General features: G+C 35.5%; 1 protein-coding gene across 3 annotated transcripts; it reads left to right on the top strand.

Moving 5' to 3' along the window:
* Window positions 1-2,106: 2,106 nt before the first annotated feature.
* Window positions 2,107-17,008, top strand: LOC112710727 (uncharacterized). Of its 3 annotated transcripts, none has more exons than XM_072201879.1 (9): window positions 2,107-2,540; window positions 2,702-2,785; window positions 3,030-3,364; window positions 3,550-3,623; window positions 3,859-3,923; window positions 4,676-4,769; window positions 4,852-5,539; window positions 5,677-5,802; window positions 16,391-17,008. In XM_072201879.1, the coding sequence occupies exons 4-7, from the start codon at window positions 3,564-3,566 to the stop codon at window positions 5,017-5,019; spliced, it is 387 nt and encodes a 128-aa protein (XP_072057980.1). In that variant the 5' UTR covers window positions 2,107-2,540; window positions 2,702-2,785; window positions 3,030-3,364; window positions 3,550-3,563; the 3' UTR covers window positions 5,020-5,539; window positions 5,677-5,802; window positions 16,391-17,008. The 3 variants fall into 3 exon arrangements, with proteins under 3 accessions (XP_072057980.1, XP_072057979.1, XP_072057981.1); XM_072201880.1 differs by lacking the exon at window positions 16,391-17,008 and having other exon boundaries at window positions 2,110-2,540; window positions 4,852-5,015; window positions 5,459-5,539; window positions 5,677-6,066; XM_072201878.1 differs by lacking the exon at window positions 16,391-17,008 and having other exon boundaries at window positions 5,677-6,066.
* The last annotated feature ends 2,827 nt before the right edge of the window (window positions 17,009-19,835 follow it).

The following is a 19,835-nucleotide window of genomic DNA, read 5'->3' as shown; positions in this document are numbered from 1 at the left end:
CTTACGTTTGGTAAAATCAAATTAAAAATGACTTTTAATAAGTACAAGCACCATAATTGTGTTTAGTAAAACAATTTTTAAAAGTTGAAAAAATTATAATAAACATATTTATAACAAAAAATATTTTTTTTTCAAATTCTTTAAAATTTTATATAATATTTTAAAATAAAATAATGTTAAAATAAAAAATTCATAATAAACATAAATATAATAAATAAATTCTTCTATTTTTTAACTTTAAAATTTTATATAAGTATCATAAAATTTGTATGTAATCCAATCTTAGTACTGGGTACGTCCATTACCCACCTATGTATATTGGCTCACTTTTACAAATCATAAAAAATGGGACACATATCTCAAATAAACTACTCTTATGATTATATATCTATATTTACATATGTATATACATGTTGTTATTATAATTTGGACTAATGCTCATGCAAAAAAAATTTTATGATTGGTTTTCATCAACCTCTTCCCGTTTCAAAGAACAGAAAAAAACAAACAAAGATAATAGATCTACTGAAAAAATACAAAATTAACGCAAAAAAAAATAATATAAATAGATAGAAGTTCATACCTAATATGTGATAGAGATGTATTTGTGTTGAAATTTGTGAAGATTAGGTTGAAAAATAAAAAATATATGAAGATTGTGTTAGATTTTATGAAGGTTAGGAAGAGAAGTTAGAAATATATGAAGATTTTAATGGCAATATAATAGCGGAAAATATGTGCGGGAAAATGAAAAAAATTTGGTAAGCATAAGCCAGCTTTAAAAAGCTCCCTCCTAGGTGCTTTCAAAAGCACCCCTAACTTTTAAAAGTCGCAAGCACAAGCACTTGAGCTTTTTAATTTACCAAACGCAAAATGACGTGCTTGTGCTTTTTAAAAGCACAAGCACCTCCTGAAAAAGCTTTACCAAACCCAGCCATAGTCTAACAGTTATCTTTTAGGATAATTTGAAAAATATAGTATACAAAAATTCATCTCAGCAAACAAAAATACTTCTAAATATACGTATTTATATTCTGGTTCAACAGATTGACAGGTTCAATAACACAAAAAAATTTACCAATAAAGAGGTCTGATACTGATATAAGAAGGTTAGGCTCCACTTGTCCAAAATAAGTAACTACCTTTACAAATCTCTCTTATTATCTCTACTTTATCTAGAAGATAGATTTTAAATTTCTAACAAACTCTCAAGATAAAAAAAATATTTATCCATTAAAAAAGATAGTATTACATCAACAAAAATAATTATCTATTTTATTATAAATATACTAACATTCTTCAACTATATTCAAATTTTAATCTACTAATATAGTGTGTTCAATTAGAGAAAAATATTTGTAAACAGTTTCAAAATTAAATTGTGATATTATAAAATCGAATTATATAGGAAAATATAGATGTGTGAACTTTTTTAAAGAACCATTATTTTCTTCAATATTAAAAAACTTAAGAAAAATGTTTGGAAAAATTAAATGTACTGTTATTATCATAAAGAAAAAGTTGTTAATTTTATATATAATTCATATTAATAAAAAAATATAAGAGATACTTCTACGAATTTGATGTTAGTATTAATAATAAGTTAAAATTTGTTTTAGTTATATAATAAAAATAATTAACATAATAATTATTAAGAGAGATAAAGTTATTTTGCAATAAATAATATATTTAATAAATCAGTCAAGTTATGTGTACAAAAAAAATCAATTACTAATTAACTATTACGTATCAAAATACATATTTAGTATTTCATAAAAAAATATATACTACTTTAAATGAATTTAATTATTCGTCTATCGTAAATTTAATTATTTTATTATAATAAAATTGATTATTCTAGTAGTTGATTGTTTAAATAAAAAAGTGTATAAGTTAATATATATATATATATATATATATATATATATATATATAATTAATTAGTAGTTAAATTTTAGTATACATTAAAATATTTTTGTTAATGTAAATAGTTTAGTCAATAACTCAATATGTGTTCTACCACTACAAGATTCTTATTAATTGATGGAGGTTTTATAGCGGAGGTTTTTAAAAACCTCAAACATTATCTATTTGTGACATTTTACAAAACTCCCAAAAATAAAAATCTCAGTATTTTAAAAGCTTAAACAAACACTCAAAGCCCATAGTCACCAAAAACCACTTAAAGCCCATACTGAAGATGCAAACAGCGGTTAGCTTCGAGTGAGATGGATCGAAACCCTAAATTACAGCCGTCGTCGTCGCCGTCGTCGTGCCGTCGCTACCGCCACTGCCATCGCCACCGCTACAGCCATTCATCTCCTTGATGCAAGCACCAATGCCACCACGTGCTTCGACAATCTCTTCTCCCGTTGTCTCTTCTGTCGATGCGTCTCCTCAGATCACGAGACGGTAACTTTTGAAAAAGAACCCATGCCTTCGAGCCTCGCCAGCGGCGAAGAAAGCGACGAAAAGCAAAGCTTCTCCTCCAAAAACAAATTCTCTTCCTGCAATGCTTTTCCAAGTACAATTTCGTTAAGGTCCGTTTCGAAACCTCAATTTCGATATAGATATCGAAAATTTTCTTCATTGCATGAATGCACATAATCAATCATTTTGGAATCTATTTTCTATTCAATTTCAATTGGTTTATTTGCTTCTATAGCGCGAATATCGATTCCCTTGTGTTTTATGCTTATAGGTGAAGGTGCGGTTGGGTGATAATGCGGATCATTACTATGTTCTGTCCAGATTTTTGCTCAGTAGGATGCTAACTGTAACTAAGGTATGAAAATCTACTCTTCAATTGTTCATTTTGCTTATGAATTACTTTAGATGGATAGGACTGAGATTGGATTGTGTTGAAAAGTGTTGTGCTTGCCCTTATAGACTGGATTTAATGCTACAATGTGGATTCAATTTGGTTAGTATCATTTGTGATTTGCTTGTTGGTTGCAGATTCTGAATCATGTAACTATTAAAATGTTTTGATTATAGTCTGACATTTGAAATTGTTACTCCTCTGCCAGAGAAATGTAGATTTTGTTTGGAAACTGGAAATGTGACAGTTGAAATTGGTGGCGTTCAGAAGGAGGTCTCGTGGTGCATAAATTGCGACGGTGCTGGTTACCTCACTCACACACCAACAAAACTTTACAAGATAGGATAAGTTGTTCTATATTGGCCTTATAAAATGTTTTGATATGATCCTTTATCATTTTCTGGTTTATTTTAGCATGTGACCATCTTATAGTGGCCTAGCTTTTATGAATATTTAGATATTAATTGAAGTAAAGAATGGAGGACATAGCTCATGTCAGAGGAAAAGTGAGAAACAAAAACAGAAAAGGACATATTCTATGAGGTATGTTAAGACTGGAAAATACCACTTAATTTTTCTGTTTTAGTACTGGACTGGAATCTCTTTTTTTTTTCTCTATTCCCTGATGATGGGTTATATTTGAAGCTTGGGTAATCTGAGTTGAGTTGAATTATTTAAACAAATTTGTATATCTTCAGTTAATTAAAGAATTTTTGTTTCATTGTCAGTTTGTGATCCAGCGATGGGTGACGAAGGAAAACTTTATGTTCCCCAAGAGCTAATATTAATCTATCGTGAAAGGGTAAGACTGTTTAGCAAAGATGTTTCTACAGGTGTTCATGTGCAAATAATATATACAATGCATCAAGTTTAAAGAATATAAATCTTTTAGCTCAGTTACCAATAATTGAAAACTACATTTTAATGCACTGGTATTAGGTTCCTAGTTATGGAACGATTCAAGTAAAATTCCTTTTCATGTTACCTTTCTTATTTTTAATTTCAAAACTACATATTTGAATAACACAATTTGGCAGGTTGTTCCAGTAGCTTCAATGTTAACTCCTAACCAGTTTGAAGCAGAACTACTAACACAATTCAGGTAATTATCCCACAATTAAAGCTGCATGAAGCCTTTTGTTCCCCCCTGTTATATAGTTTCCTTTTCTTTGGTTTTTTTGTTTCAATGTCTACCACTCTATAATTGAAAATGTGTTCTTCCCAACAAATATGACTCCATAAGCAGTTGTCTCGGCAATACTCGAATACTCACCATTCTTGCTTCTAGTTGGAGGAACTGATTTCTTCAGATAATCAATTAGGAACCTTGTAATTCTCATCTGGTGACCTATGAAAAAGGTCAATTAGCATATAAAAAAAGGCCCACCTTTTTTGGTGACTTATGAAATGATAGTTACCTTTGTTAACCACTTATTAATTAATTGGCTTTTTGAATGGGTCTGTATGGTATGTTTTTTGGTCAAACTCATTTTTCTTTGCATTGGACGGCCAAATTAATAAGGGGAAGAAGAAACTATTACATTATTACCGTATTCTTTTGTGGAAAAAATTAAAAGGTGCTTTTCACCTTACTTTAATTTATGTTATAGTTTCACGTGAATGAAGTAATGAATAAGTGTGGTTAAGGTCACTAACATATACATACTATACTAGTACTAGCATGTAAGAAATAATAAATATATAGTTTTATTTATAAGAATTAGGAAAAGAAAGAGAGACAGCAGGGGAGGGATTACATCCTTTTCACCTTTCACTACCTTTCAACTAACAAAAGAAAGTCATATTTATAGACTCAATAATGTGTAAACTCAATTTTAAAACATAAACTTTTAGGATTCCGAAGTCTTTTTCTTGTCTTCATGATAAAGTTCTCCAAGCTGTTGTTGATGTTACTGTGAGCCAATCTCCAAGCCAGAATGAAAGACAGGTCCAAATTTTTCAGGCTTTCTGTGCTTTTGGTTCTTTCATTACAGTTTCCAGGATTTTTAATTCAACTTTCATTGCCACAGGGAACAACTTCTGTCTTTGCTAATTTTGTCAAGAACTTCACCACGGGAAAAGCAGATCCAAATGCAAATCAACCAGCTCATCCTAATATTTTGGAGAATCTAGAACAATTATTCTCAAATCCTCCCTTCTTAAAGCCTTCATCAAGCACAGTTGATCCAATGTGGTAGTTTGGGTTTGGTTAAATTTAAATTACCTGCTCTTGTCAAAGCAGCCTTCATATTACATTTAAAGTCAAAATACAGTGCAATTTACTATTGATAATTTACTTCATAGGGCTACATAATTCATAGTGCATAGTGTTTTGATTGGCTTATTAATGCTTAAAATGCAAGCATAGCAGAAATTTTGTTAAAAAATTCTAACTGATCTATTTGCAGATAGTATTCTTGGCAAATACATAATTCATTTGAACTGACCACATATCCCATTTTGAAAACTTGTTTATTTTATAGATATACTTCAGGAATCGTGAGGATCTAGAATGTTATTGCTTTCAGTTTTAGTTCAATCTTCTCAGTTTCTAGTGAACTTTAATCTATCTTGTTCTGAGCTATAGATATTGTATATTATTCTCACACTAGTTTTTAACAATGACGTATCTTGCAGATTAAATTGCTTGATTCGTCCCTGCTATCAGCTGCAGAGATTGATTGGCTTAACAACTACCACTCACTAGTCTGGGAAAAGGTATAATATTTGTGGTTGACCTTTTTGAGACAGCCTGCAATATCATGTATAGGAAATCCATGCAATGCAAGATTATTCCTTTTGTAACTCCACTTAATTTCTATTTTGTATGATTGAATGTTTTATAACGCTTTCAGGTGTCGCAATTGTTGGATGGCTCTGCTCGACAGTTGCTTTGGGACAACACAAGGCCTATTATGCAATGAGACTTGACAGAAGCTAATGGATTTTCATGTTAAGGTCCCATGCCACTCGTGCTTCAGGTTCACATTCTAGCGTATCTTACTCCTTCCTCGCTTTGTCTCTAATCAATCTGCATAATTCATATAGCAAACTATGTGTATAATAAAAGAGTGAGAATTAGAGGCTGTAGATATCTCAAGTCAACTCCAGATCATATTCATTGGATTTTAAAATTTTAGTTGGGTAAGACGAGCAATTTAGCCGTTTGCAGTTGCAACTCAGCAGTTACAATTTTATATTCTTTATATAGATTTCTTTTTACAAGGCTCTTATTGAATCGAACATTATCATTTATCAACACACTGTATTTGAAGAAGAAACTTTGAATTTAGTTTCTCAAATAATTTAATTCTATTGAGTTCAGCTTCTATTAATTAATGTTTTGCCTTTCTTATGTGATTATGGAAGTATCTCTCTATTCTTTTATATAGTTATGTAGAATAATACCATATGAAATTATGTTTGTAAATATTGACATTGAGAATTTTTTTAATATATAGAATTATATCTTATATTGAGAAATTGTGTTATAAAAGATTTAGTTTTTAAATTTTGATATTAAAAAATAAATTTTTAATTTGAGAATATGTAAATGAGATAAGATTAATGAATAATTTGAAATTAAAAATAAATAAATAATTACAGGATTTGTGGAGGTTTGAAAATCTCACAAAATAGCTAATTTTTGTTAAATTAAAAAATCAATTTGTAGGGGTTTTAAACCGTCACAAAAGTGATTTAAAACTGCCACAAAAGTATAATATAAAACCGCCACTAAACACACACAAAACCCCCGCCGAATAGATTGTGGAGGTTTTTAAAAACCCCCACAAAAGACCCCGTGGCACCTCAAATTTTGGGGGTTTTAGAAACTCGCACAAACCATTTGGTGGGGTTATAAACCTCCACAAATAGGAGAAAAAACCTCCACAAATAAACAAAAATCTTATAGTGTACGAGGCATAAAATCTCTCAATTTTTCTCTCAAGTGGTACTGTATATTTATTGAGATAAAGAATTTAAAAATTTGTTAACATGTATTCTTAAGATGTATGTTAACTAAATTTATTAATAAATAGATTAATGGTATTGGGTGTATAATTAAATCAGTTGTTAGGGTAAATATATTAAAAAGAAATTAAATTATATATATATATATTTATATAAAAATATATAATAACTAATTTTAATAATTAATTTTAATGTATAAATAATATTTTTAAAACTAGATTGCATATTTATTTTAGTTAAGAAATGAAAGTTGAAAATTGTTCACTGTGAAATCGATAACATTCTATATATTAATATTTTACTTCGTCCATTCTTTAATATTGTTCATACCAATGCCAAGGCCCAAATCCAAATAATATAAAAAGGTCTAATATATAAGATTGGTCTTTCCCCACAACTGACATCCTCACAAGAGGTCGGGTTCGACATAGGCTCCATCACAAGGAAGTCGGAAAAGAAGGTCAGCTGGCAGATAACACTCATTCAAATAAGTAACTGCCCCTAAAATCTCTCAACCCACTTCTAGGAGTCAAATCTCAACCTCCCTAAGATAAAGGGACGGTTATCCTCCTTAAAAGGTGGAACCATTCCAATGGTGGTTATGGGTTCACCACTATAAGTACACTGACATTCCTCAGGTATCTCTAAGTTCCCATACTCTCTAAATTTGCTTAGACCCCTGCTTACTTAGGCATCGGAGTGTCTTTGCAGGTACCATCACCCCATTCCTTCATACACACAAGTCGAACGGAGGGCCCCAAACGGGAACCCGGACAAAGGGCCTCCCTCTTCAAACGATCGGGCCAATCTTACAAGTCTAGCCCACCAATCTCTGGTTACCTGACGTAACATTGGCGCCGTTGCCAGGGACCCGAGAGATCGACCTTCGATGGTGGACAATTCACCTAAAGATGGCCACGCCACGACCGATTGAGAACAAGAAAATTTGAACACCGAAAATAATGATGCGGATATGACCCTCCACCAAGAAGCGAACGACCAGCACAGAGAAGGTACCTCTGGGTTAAAAAACCCAAATGTAAACTCTTCGGAGGGACGCGAATCAGGAAAAGAAGGACCATCCCATGCAGCTGAGCTAATGGGATTGGTCCACGGCCACCAAGGACGTTTGGAGCAGCTGGAACAGGAGTTAGAGCGACAATGAAAGGCAGAGAGGAACTTAAGGAATGAGATAGAGCGACGAAAAGAGTTAGAGGAAAAACTCTTGAAATTAGAATCTTTCCTCAAAAGTCGGAGCTCTCGCAATGACCGAGAAGATTCGCCCTTGGGAGGAGAGGATCCGTTCAGTGAGGACATAATGAGAGCAAAGGTTCCAAGGAACATCAAAAGTCCTGACATGGACCTCTATGATGGGACCACGAATCCAAAACATCATTTGAGCAACTTTAAAAGTCGGATGTATTTGGCCGACGCTTCTGATGCTACTCGCTGCAAAGCTTTCTCGACTACTTTGACGAAAGCAGCGATGAAGTGGTTCGACGGTCTTCCCCCAAGGTCGGTGACTAGCTTCGACGACCTCTCGCGCAAATTCCTGATGCGGTTCTCCATCCAAAAGGACAGAGTAAAACATGCACCAAGCCTCCTTGGCGTAAAGCAGGAGGCAGGAGAACCTTTAAGAAACTACATAGAAAGGTTCAATAAAGCGTGCCTGGAGATCTAGGACCTGCCCACAGAAGCAGTAATAATGGGCATAGTAAATGGACTCAGGGAAGGCTCTTTCTCCCAGTCCATATCAAAAAGGCACCCGACCTCCTTGAGCGATGTACAGGAAAGAGCTGAGAAGTACATCAACATGGAAGAAAATGCTAGATTACGAGAGCCAAACTGGTGACCAGGACACTCTCACTCTTTGAAAGAGAAAGAAAGAGAGCTCAAGAAAAAAGAGGAAGTCGGTCTCGAAAGGCCGAGAGGATATCACTCTTATACTCCTCTAAAAGTTTTCCTAGTTGACGTATACGGGGAAATCTGCCATACTGAAAGACTACCACTCCCTAGGCCCATCAAAAACAAAAGAGGGGAGCCGCGGCGATTATTGTGAGTACCATAAGATGTATAGTCACTCGACAAACGACTGCTACGACCTTAAAAATGTGATAGAAAAGTTGGCCAGGGAGGGTCGACTTGACAGATATCTCATAGAAAGGTCAGACAATCATGGGAAAAGAAAGTGAGATGACGGGGACCGAAGAGATCCACCACCACAAACCCCAGAGAGACATATACATATGATCTCAGGGGGATTCGCGGGAGAGGGACTTAACAAGTCATCTCGCAAGAGACACCTAAAGCGAGTCTACTAGGTCGGGAGCGAGGCACCCGACCTCCCCACTATCTCTTTCACCAAAGAAGATGGGCAAGGGGTAATCCGTGGACACGATGATCCAGTGGTGATAACCATGATCCTGGTAAATGCCCATCTCCACAGAACTTTGGTAGACCAGGGGAGTTCAGCTGACATCCTTTTCAAGCCAGCATTCGACAAGCTAGGGTTGGATGAAAAGGAGTTAAAAGCTTACCCTGATACCCTGTATGGGTTAGGTGACACGCCAATAAAACCATTAGGGTTCATACCCCTCCACACGACTTTTGGGAAGGGGAAAAAATCCAAAACTCTGAGTGTAGACTTTATCGTCGTCGACGTTGGGTCAGCATATAATGCCTTGATCGGCAGGACTACCCTAAATCGGCTTGGAGTGGTGGTGTCCACCCCTCACCTTTGCATGAAATTCCCAACACCTTGAGGGATAGCAACGGTACGGGAAGACCAGAAATTGGTAAGAAAATGCTACAATGAAAGCCTGAACCTGAGAGAAAAGGGCAAGAAAGTCCACACCATAGAGCTCGGCGGGGTAAGAGCCAAAGAAGAGCTGCGGCCGTAACCGGGGGGAAAAACTGAAGAAGTATAGGTTGGAGAAGAGGAAGGGAAAAATACCGATATAGGAGCCAGCCTAGGTGGAAACCTAAAACAGAGACTGGTAAAGCTCCTACAAGATAATTCCGACCTCTTTGCTTGGAAAGCTTCCGACATGCCAAGGATAGACCCTGAACTCATGTCCCACAGGCTTTCAGTATACCCCAAATCACGACCCATACAGCAGCGTAGGCGCAAGCTCGGGCCAGAACGGGTGATAAGCGGATATTTTATACGCTTTTTGGGGGTAATTTCATGTAATTTTTAGTATGTTTTAGTTAGTTTTTAGTATATTTTTTTTAGTTTTTAGGAAAAATTCATATTTCTGGACTTTACTATGAGTTTGTGTGTTTTTCTGTGATTTCAGATATTTTTTGCTGAAATTGAGGGATCTGAGCAAAAATCTGATTCAGGCTGAAAAAGGACTGCTGATGCTGTTGGATTCTGACCTCCCTGTACTCGGAATAGAATTTTTGGAGCTACAGGAGTTCGATTGACGCGCTCTCAATTGGGTTGGAAAGTAGACATCCAGGGCTTTCCAGCAATATATAATAGTCCATACTTTTCTCGAAGATAAATGACGTAAACTGGCGTTTAACGCTAGTTCCATGTTCCATTCTGGCGTTAAACGCCAGAAACAGATTGCAAATTGGAGTTAAATGCCCAAAACAAGTTACAATCTGGCGTTTAACTCCAAAAACAACCCAGGCACGTGAAAAGCTCAAGTCTCAGCCCCAGCACACACCAAGTGGGCCCCATAAGTGGATTTCTGCACTATCTATCTCACTTTACTCATTTTCTGTAAACCTAGGTTACTAGTTAGTATTTAAACAAATTTTAGAGATTTTATTTTGTACCTCATGACATTTTAGATCTGAACTTTTTATCTTTGATGGCATGAGTCTCTAAACTCCATTGTTGGGGGGTGAGGAGCTCTGCTGTGTCTCGATGAATTAATGCAATTATTTCTGTTTTCTATTCAAACACGCTTATTTCTATCTAAGATATTCATTCGCACTTCAGTATGAAGAAGGTGATGATCCGTGACACTCATCACCATTCTCAACCTATGAACGCGTGCTTGACAACCACCTCCGTTCTACCTTCGATTGAATGAGTATCTCTTTGATTTCTTAATCAGAATCTTCGTGGTATAAGCTAGAATCCATTGGCAGCATTCTTGAGAATCCGGAAAGTCTAAACCTTGTCTGTGGTATTCCGAGTAGGATTCAGGGATTGAATGACTGTGACGAGCTTCAAACTCACAAAGGTTGGGCGTAGTGACAGACGCAAAAGGATCAATGGATCCCATTCTAACATGAGTGATAACCGACAGATGATTAGCCGTGCGGTGACAGCGCACCTGGACCATTTTCACTGAGAGGACGGATGGTAGCCATTGACAACGGTGATCCACCAACACACAGCTTGCCATAGAAGGAACCTTGCGTGCCTGAAGAAGATGACAATAGGAAAGCAGAGATTCAGAAGACAAAGCATCTCCAAAACTCCAACATATTCTCCATTACTGCATAACAAGTATTATTTAATCCATGCTTTTTATTTACTACCAATCAAAACTGAGATTTATTATTATCCTAACTAAGAGTTATAAGATAACCATAGCTTGCTTCAAGCCAACAATCTCCGTGGGATTCGACCCTTACTCACGTAAGGTATTACTTGGACGACCCAGTGCACTTGCTGGTTAGTGGTACGAGTTGTGAAAAGTGTGATTACAATTTCATGCACCAAGTTTTTGGCACCGTTGCCGAGAATTGTTCGAGTTTGGACAACTGACGGTGAATCTTGTTGCTTAGATTAGGCAAATTTTGTCTTTTGGGTCAGAGTCTTTTATTTTCTTTTCAAAATATTATTTTTCTTTATTAATTTTTAGTTTTTCTGTGAGTTAGTTTCATATTTTAAGTTTGGTGGCAATTGCATGCTTTTCTTTGTCTTTCAATTTTTGAATTGCATGTTCTTTGTTCTTCTTTGATCTTCAAGTTGTTCTTGTCAATTTTTCTTGTTTGATCTTTAGTTTTTCTTGTTCTGTGTCTTTTCTTGTTTTTCTTGTGCTTTTTCAAAATATCAGTTTTCAAAAAAAATTTATTTATTAAATACGTTATTAAAACACGTTAAATTTATAGCTCAATTGGCTAGAGTGTTGTGCTTATGTTCTTGGTAATTGACTATCTTCCTTTTAAAACTTTTTCAAAAATAATTTCTCTTTAATTAAATCTTAAGTTTGGTGTTCTCTTGTTAATTTTCCTTTAGTTTTCGAAAATTTTATTGTGGTTTTCTAAAAATTTTAAGTTTGGTGTTCTATCTTCATGTTCTTATTTTTCTTGTGAGTCTTCAAAGTGTTCTTGAGTCTTCTTTGTGTTTTGATTAAGTTTGGTATTCCTTGGTGTTTTCCCTCCAAAATTTTCAAGAACAAAGAGCATTAGATCTAAAAATTTTAAGTCTTGTGTCTTTTGTGTGTTTTTTTCTTTCATCATAAAATTCAAAAATAAAAAATATATTTTCTAACTATTTTTAAGCAAATATTTCGAAATTTTTCATAAAAATTCAGATTTCAATTTCAAAATTTTATCTTATAATATCTTAGTTGTCAAGTTTTTAAAAAAATCATATCTTTTTCAAATCATATCCTTTTTAAAATTTTTAAAAATCATATCTTTTTCAAAACTTCTTAACCACTTTTTCTCTCTCTTCATTTTTCGAAAATCCTCACCCATTTTTCATTTTATTTTGTTTTATTTATTTTTTAATTTTCGTTTTCTAAAAAAATATTTTAATACTATTTGAATCTCCAATTCACAATATCTCCCTTTCTCCATCATGGATCTAAGTGGAAATAAACAGTCCAGAAGGACTATGGGGTCATATGCTAACCCCACTACTGCTTCATATGGGAGTAGTATCTGTATACCCTCCATCGGAGTCAGTAGTTTTGAGTTGAATCCTCAGCTCATTATCATGGTGCAGCAAAGTTGCCAGTATTCTGATCTTCCACAGGAAGAACCTACATAGTTTCTGGCACAGTTTTTACAAATTGCTGACACAGTACATGATAAGGAAGTAGATCAGGTTGTCTATAGATTATTACTGTTTTCATTTGCTGTAAAAGACCAAGCTAAGAGGTGGTTAAATAACCAACCTAAGGCTAGCATAAGGACATGGAAACAGCTGTCAGAAAAATTTATGAATCAATATTTCCCTCCAAAACGGATGACATAGCTAAGGCTGAACATCCAAGGCTTTAAACAAGGAGATAATGAATCTCTTTATGATGCCTGGGAGAGATACAAAGAGATGCTAAGAAAATGCCCCTCTGAAATGTTTTCAGAGTGGGTGCAGTTAGACATCTTCTATTATGGGCTTACAGAGAAAGCTTAGATGTCTTTGGACCACTCAGGTGGTGGATCTATACACATGAGAAAGACAATTGAAGAGACTCAAGAGCTCATTGATACAGTTGCTAGAAATCAGCATCTGTACTTAAGTAGTGAGTCTTCCATGAAAGAAGAGGCTAAAACATTAACTGCTGAACTCAGTCCTACAGAACAAGTTACTGAATTCAATCAGCAATTATATTTTCTAACAAAATAGCTAGCCGAATTCAAGGAGATGCTACAAGACACAAGAATTGCTAATGTGAATATGGAAGCACAATTGAATCAAACAAAACAGCAATTATCAAAATAGATAACAGAAGAGTGCCAAGAAGTTCAATTAAGAAGTGGGAGAACATTAAATACCTCACTTCAAAGCAGCATGAATCCAAGAAATGAACAAACTGCTACCCAAAATCCTTCTGAGGACAGTAAGAGCCCAGAGAGGAATAATTCTGGCGCTCAAACGCCAGAAAAGGGTGGAGAGATGGCGTTAAACACCCAACCCATGCTCAGTTCTGGCGTTCAAACACCATAAACAGGCAAGGAGTTGGCATTAAACGCCCAAGGGAAGCTCAGTTCTGGCGTTCAAACGCCAAAAACAGGTAAGGAGTTGGTGTCCAATGCCAATCCAGCTTCCAATCCTGGCATTCAAACGCCAGTGAGGGATCAGACACATACAAGTGCTGATAGCAACCCCTCTAAAAAGGCTTCTCCAACCACATCTGTAGGAAATAAACCTGTAGCAACTAAGGTTGAGGAATACAAAGCCAAAATACCTTATCCTCAGAAACTCCGCCAAGCGAAACAGGATAAGCAATTTGCCCGCTTTGTAGACTATCTCAGGACTCTTGAAATAAAGATTCTGTTTGCAGAAGTACTTGAGCAAATACCCTCTTATGCTAAGTTCATGAAAGAGATCTTAAGTCACAAGAAGGATTGGAGAGAAACTGAAAAAGTTTACCTCACAGAAGAATGCAGTACAGTCATTCTTAAAAGCTTACTAGAGAAGCTTAAGGATCCTGGAAACTTTATGATACTATGCACATTAGAGGGCACTTATACCAAGACAGCTCTATGTGATATTGGGGCAAGTATCAACCTAATACCTGCATCCACTATCAAAAAGCTAGGTTTAACTGAAGAAGTCAAACCAACCCGAATATGTCTCCAACTTGCTGATGGCTCCATTAAATACCCATCAGGCGTGATTGAAGACATGATTGTCAAGGTTGGGCCATTTGCCTTTCCCACTGACTTTGTGGTGCTAGAAATGGAGGAGCATAAGAGTGCAACTCTCATTCTAGGAAGACCTTTCCTAGCAACTGGACGAACCCTCATTGATGTCCAAAAAGGAGAATTAACCCTGAGAGTCCATGAGGACGAGTTTAAGTTGAATGTTGTCAAAGCTATGCAGCATCCAAACACCCTAAATGACTACATGAGCATTGATATTATTGACTCTCTGGTGGAAGAGGTCAATATGACTGAGAGTCTCGAATCAGAGCTAGAGGGCATCTTCAAAGATGTTCAGCCTGATCTGGAGGAACTGGAGAGAATAATAGAACCTCTAAAAATCCCTCAGGAAGAGGAGAAACCTCCTAAACCCGAGCTCAAACCATTACCACCATCCCTGAAATATGCATTTTTAGGAGAAGATAACACTTTTTCTGTAATCATAAGCTCTACCTTAGAGCCACAGGAAGAGGAAGCACTAATTCAAGTGCTAAGGACACACAAGACAGCTCTTGGGTGGTCCATAAGTGATCTTAAAGGCATTAGCCCAGCCAGATGCATGCACAAGATCCTATTGGAGGATGATGCTAAGCCAGTGGTTTAACCATAAAGGCGGCTAAATCCAGCCATGAAGGAGGTGGTGCAGAAGGAGGTCACTAAATTACTAGAGGCTGGGATTATTTATCCTATTTCTGATAGCCCCTGGGTAAGCCCTGTCTAAGTCGTCCCTAAAAAGGGTGGCATGATAGTGGTTCATAATAAAAAGAATGAACTGGTTCCTACAAGAACAGTTACAGGGTGGCGTATGTGTATTGATTACAGAAGGCTCAATACAACTACCAGAAAGGATCATTTTTATTTACCATTCATAGACCAGATGCTAGAAAGACTAGCAGGTCATGATTACTACTGCTTTTTGGATAGCTATTCAGGTTATAACCAAATTGCAGTAGATTCCCAGGATAAAGAGAAAATAACATTCACATGTCCATCTGGAGTATTTGCATACAAAAGGATGCCATTTGGCCTGTGCAATGCACCTGCAACCTTTCAGAGATGCATGCTCTCTATTTTCTCTGATATGGTGGGAAAATTTCTGGAAGTCTTTATGGATGACTTCTCAGTATTTGAAGACTCATTCAGCTCCTATCTTGACCATCTAACACTTGTTCTAAAAAGGTACCAAGAGACTAACCTGGTTTTAAACTGGGAAAAATGTCACTTTATGGTGACTGAAGGAATTGTCCTTGGGCACAAAATTTTGAACAAGGGAATAGAGGTGGATCAAGCTAAGGTAGAGGTAATTGAAAAATTACCACCACCTGCCAATGTTAAGGCAATCAGAAGCTTTCTAGGGCATGCAGGATTATACAGGAGGTTTATAAAGGATTTTTTGAAAATTGCAAAACCCCTGAGTAATCTGCTAGCTGCTGACACGCTATTTGTCTTTGACACAGAGTGTTTGCAGGCCTTTGAGACCCTAAAAGCTAAGCTGGTCACAGCACCAGTCATCTCTGCTCCAGACTGGACATTACCATTTGAATTAATGTGTGATGCCAGTGATCATGCCATTGGCGCAGTGTTGGGACAGAGACATCACAAGCTTCTGCACGTCATTTATTATGCCATCCGTGTTCTAAATAATGCGTAGAAGAACTACACAACCACAGAAAAGGAATTGCTTGTAGTGGTTTATGCCATTGACAAGTTCAGACCCTATTTAGTAGGATCAAAAGTGATTGTGTACACTGACGCTGCTCTTAAATATCTACTCATAAAGCAGGATTCAAAACCCAGGCTCATAAGATGGGTGTTGTTTCTGCAGGAGTTTGACATAGAAATAAGAGACAGAAAAAGGATAGAGAACCAAGTAGCAGATCACTGATGAGTGGATATTTTATATGCTTTTTGGGGGTAATTTCATGTAGATTTTAGTATGTTTTAATTAGTTTTTAATAGAATTTTATTAGTTTTTAGGCAAAAATCATATTTCTGGACTTTACTATGAGTTTGTGTATTTTTCTGTGATTTCAGGTATTTTCTGGCTGAAATTGAGGGAGCTGAGCAAAAATCTGAGTTAGGCTGAAAAAGGACTGCTGATGCTGTTGGATCCTGACCTCCCTGCACTCGGAATGGATTTTTTGGAGCTACAGGAGACTAATTGACACGCTCTCAATTGGGTTAGAAAGTAGACATCCAGGGCTTTCCAGCAATATATAATAGTTCATACTTTGCGCAAAGATAGATGACGTAAACTGGCGTTCAACGCCAGTTTTATGTTGCAGTCTGGCGTCCAGCGCCAGAAACAGGTTACAAGTTGGAGTTCAACGCCCAAAACACGTTACAACCTGGTGTTCAACTCCAGAAACAGTCCAAGCATGTGAGAGGCTTAAGTCTCAGCCCCAGCACACATCAAGTGGGCCCCATAAGTGGATTTCTGTACCAATTATCTTAGTTTACTCATTTTCTGTAAACCTAGGTTACTAGTTTACTATTTAAACAACTTTTAGAGACTTATTTTGGAGCTCAAGACATTTTCAGATCTGAACTACATACTCTTTGATGGCATGAGTCTCTAAACTCCATTGTTGGGGGTGAGGAGCTCTGCAGCGTCTCGATGAATTAATGCAATTACTTATATTTTTCCATTCACATATGCGTGTTCCTATCTAAGATGTTCATTCGCGCTTAATTATGGAGAAGGTGATGATCCGTGACACTCATCACCTTCCTCATCCCATGAACGTGTGTTTGACAACCACCTCCATTCTACATCAGATTGAATGAATATCTCTTAGATTCCTTAATCAGAATCTTCGTGGTATAAGCCGGATTGATGGCGGCATTCATGAGAATCCGAAAAGTCTAACCTTGTTTGTGGTATTCCGAGTAGGGTTCCGAGATTGAATGACTGTGACGAGCTTCAAACTCCTGAAGGCTGGGCATTAGTGACAGACACAAAAGAATCATTGGATTCTATTCCAACCTGATTAAGAACCGACAGATGATTAGCTGTGCTGTGATAGAGCATCTAGACCATTTTCACTAAGAGGATGTGAAGTAGCCATTGACAATGGTGACACCCTACATAGAGCTTGCCATGGAAGGATCTTTGCAATTATGTTATTGAGTTGAATATTATATTGTAGGGATTCAGAGGACAAAGCATCTCCAAAACCCCAACATATTCTCCATTACTGCATTACAAGTAATTAATTCACGCTCTTTTATTTTTCTAATAATTCAAACTGATAATTTTAATTGAAATCCTGATTAAGAATAATAAATTAAACATAGCTTGCTTCAAACCAATAATCTCCGTGGGATCGACCCTTACTCACGTAAGGTATTACTTGGACGACCCAGTGCACTTGCTGGTTAGTTGTGCGGAATGCAAAAGTGTGATTGCAATTTCGTGCACCAAGTTTTTGGCGCCGTTGCCGGGGATTGTTCGAGTTTAAACAACTAAAGGTTTATTTTATTGCTTAGATTAGGAATAATTTATTTTTGTTGCTATAGAGTTATGAAATTCTGAGTCCTTTATTCCCTTTTCAAAAAAATTTTCAAAAAAATTATTTTCCTTTATCACAATTTTAATTTTCCGTGAGTTTACTGTTTTGTTCTAAGTTTGGTGTCAATTACATATTTTATATTTTCCCTTTAAATTTTCGAATTTGTGCTCTTTGAGCTTCAAGTTGTTCCTGTTGATTTTTCTTGTTGATCTTTAATTTTTCTTGTTCTGTGTCTTTTCTTGTTTCATTTGTGTTTTTCCAAAACATTAGTCTTCCAAAAGGAATATACCTATTCAGAACAAGTGTTACATTTACTGCCCAATTGGCTAGAGCGTTGGTCTATGTTCTTGGTAATTGGGTATCTTCTTTTTAAAATCTTTTTCAAAAATAATTTTTCTTGATTTAATCTTGTGCCAAACTTTAAGTTTGGTGTTTTATTGTTAATTTTAATATAATTTTCAAAAATTACTTTGATTTTCTAAAATTTTTAAGTTTGGTGTTCTTTCTTTTGTTCTTGGTGTTCTTGTGAATCTTCAAAGTGTTCTTGAGTCTTCTTTGTGTTTTGATCCTAAAATTTTTAAGTTTGGTGTTCCTTGGTGTTGTCCCTCCAAAGTTTTCGAAAACAAGGAGTATTAGATCCAAAAATTTTAAGTCTTGTGTCTTTTATGTGTTTTCCTCCTTCATCATAAAATTCAAAATTCAAAAAAATATATCTTTTCTAACTATTTTTAAGCTACTTTTTCGAAATTTTTTATAAAAATTCAGATTTCAATTTTAATTTTTTTTTCAAATCTTATCCTCCTAAGATTTAAAAAAAAAGAAATAAATAAAAATATTTTTAATATATATATATATATATTTTATTATCTTTTTCAAAAATATCCTAACCACTTTCTCTTTTTCCTCAAATTTTTCGAAAATTTTCACAAAACATTTTCAATTTCTTTATTTTATTTTATTTTATTTTATTTTATTTTATTTTATTATTTCGAAAATAAATTTTTATTTTTAATAAAATAAATAATATCAACATACATATCATCTCCCTTGCTCTGTCATGGAACTAAGTGGAAAGGAACAGTCCAGAAGGACTCTGGGGTCATATGCTAACCCCACTACTGCTTCATATGGGAGTAGTATATGTATACCCTCCATTGGAGTTAGTAGTTTTGAGTTGAATCCTCAGCTCATTATCATGGTGCAGCAAAGTTGCCAGTATTCCGGTCTTCCACAAGAAGAACCTATAAAGTTTCTGGCACAATTTTTACAAATTGCCGACACAGTACATGATAAGGAGGTAGATCAGGATGTCTACAGGCTATTACTGTTCCCATTTGCTGTAAAAGACCAAGCTAAGAGGTGGTTAAACAACCAACCTAAGGACATCATAAAGACATGGAAACAGCTGTCAGAAAAATTCCTGAATCACTATTTTCCTCCAAAATGGATGACACAGCTAAGGCTAAGCATCCAAGGCTTCAAACAAGAAGATAATGAATCCATTTATGATGCCTGGGAGAGATACAGAGAGATGCTAAGAAAATGCCCCTCTGAAATGTTTTCAGAATGGGTGCAATTAGACATATTCTACTATGGGCTTACAGAAAGAGCTCAGATTTTTCTAGACCACTCAGCTGGTGGATCTATACACATGAGGAAGACAATAGAAGAAGCTCAAGAGCTTATTGATACAGTTGCCAGAAATCAGCATCTGTACTTAAGTAGGGAATCTTCCATTAACAAAGAGGCTAAAACAGTAACTGCTGAACTCAGTCCTGCAGATCAAGCTGTTGAATTCAATCAGTGATGAGCGGATAATTTGTACGCTTTTTGGCATTGTTTTTAGTATGTTTTTAGTATGATCTAGTTATTTTTTAGTATATTTTTATTAGTTTTTAGTTAAAATTCACTTTTCTGGACTTTACTATGAGTTTGTGTGTTTTTTTGTGATTTCAGGTATTTTTTGC

The sequence above is a fragment of the Arachis hypogaea genome, chromosome 9, assembly GCF_003086295.3.
Source record: "Arachis hypogaea cultivar Tifrunner chromosome 9, arahy.Tifrunner.gnm2.J5K5, whole genome shotgun sequence".
In the NCBI taxonomy this organism is placed as follows: domain Eukaryota; kingdom Viridiplantae; phylum Streptophyta; class Magnoliopsida; order Fabales; family Fabaceae; genus Arachis; species Arachis hypogaea.
The sequence above is the reverse complement of the archived record's forward strand: the minus strand, read 5'-3'. Positions and strand labels throughout refer to the sequence as shown.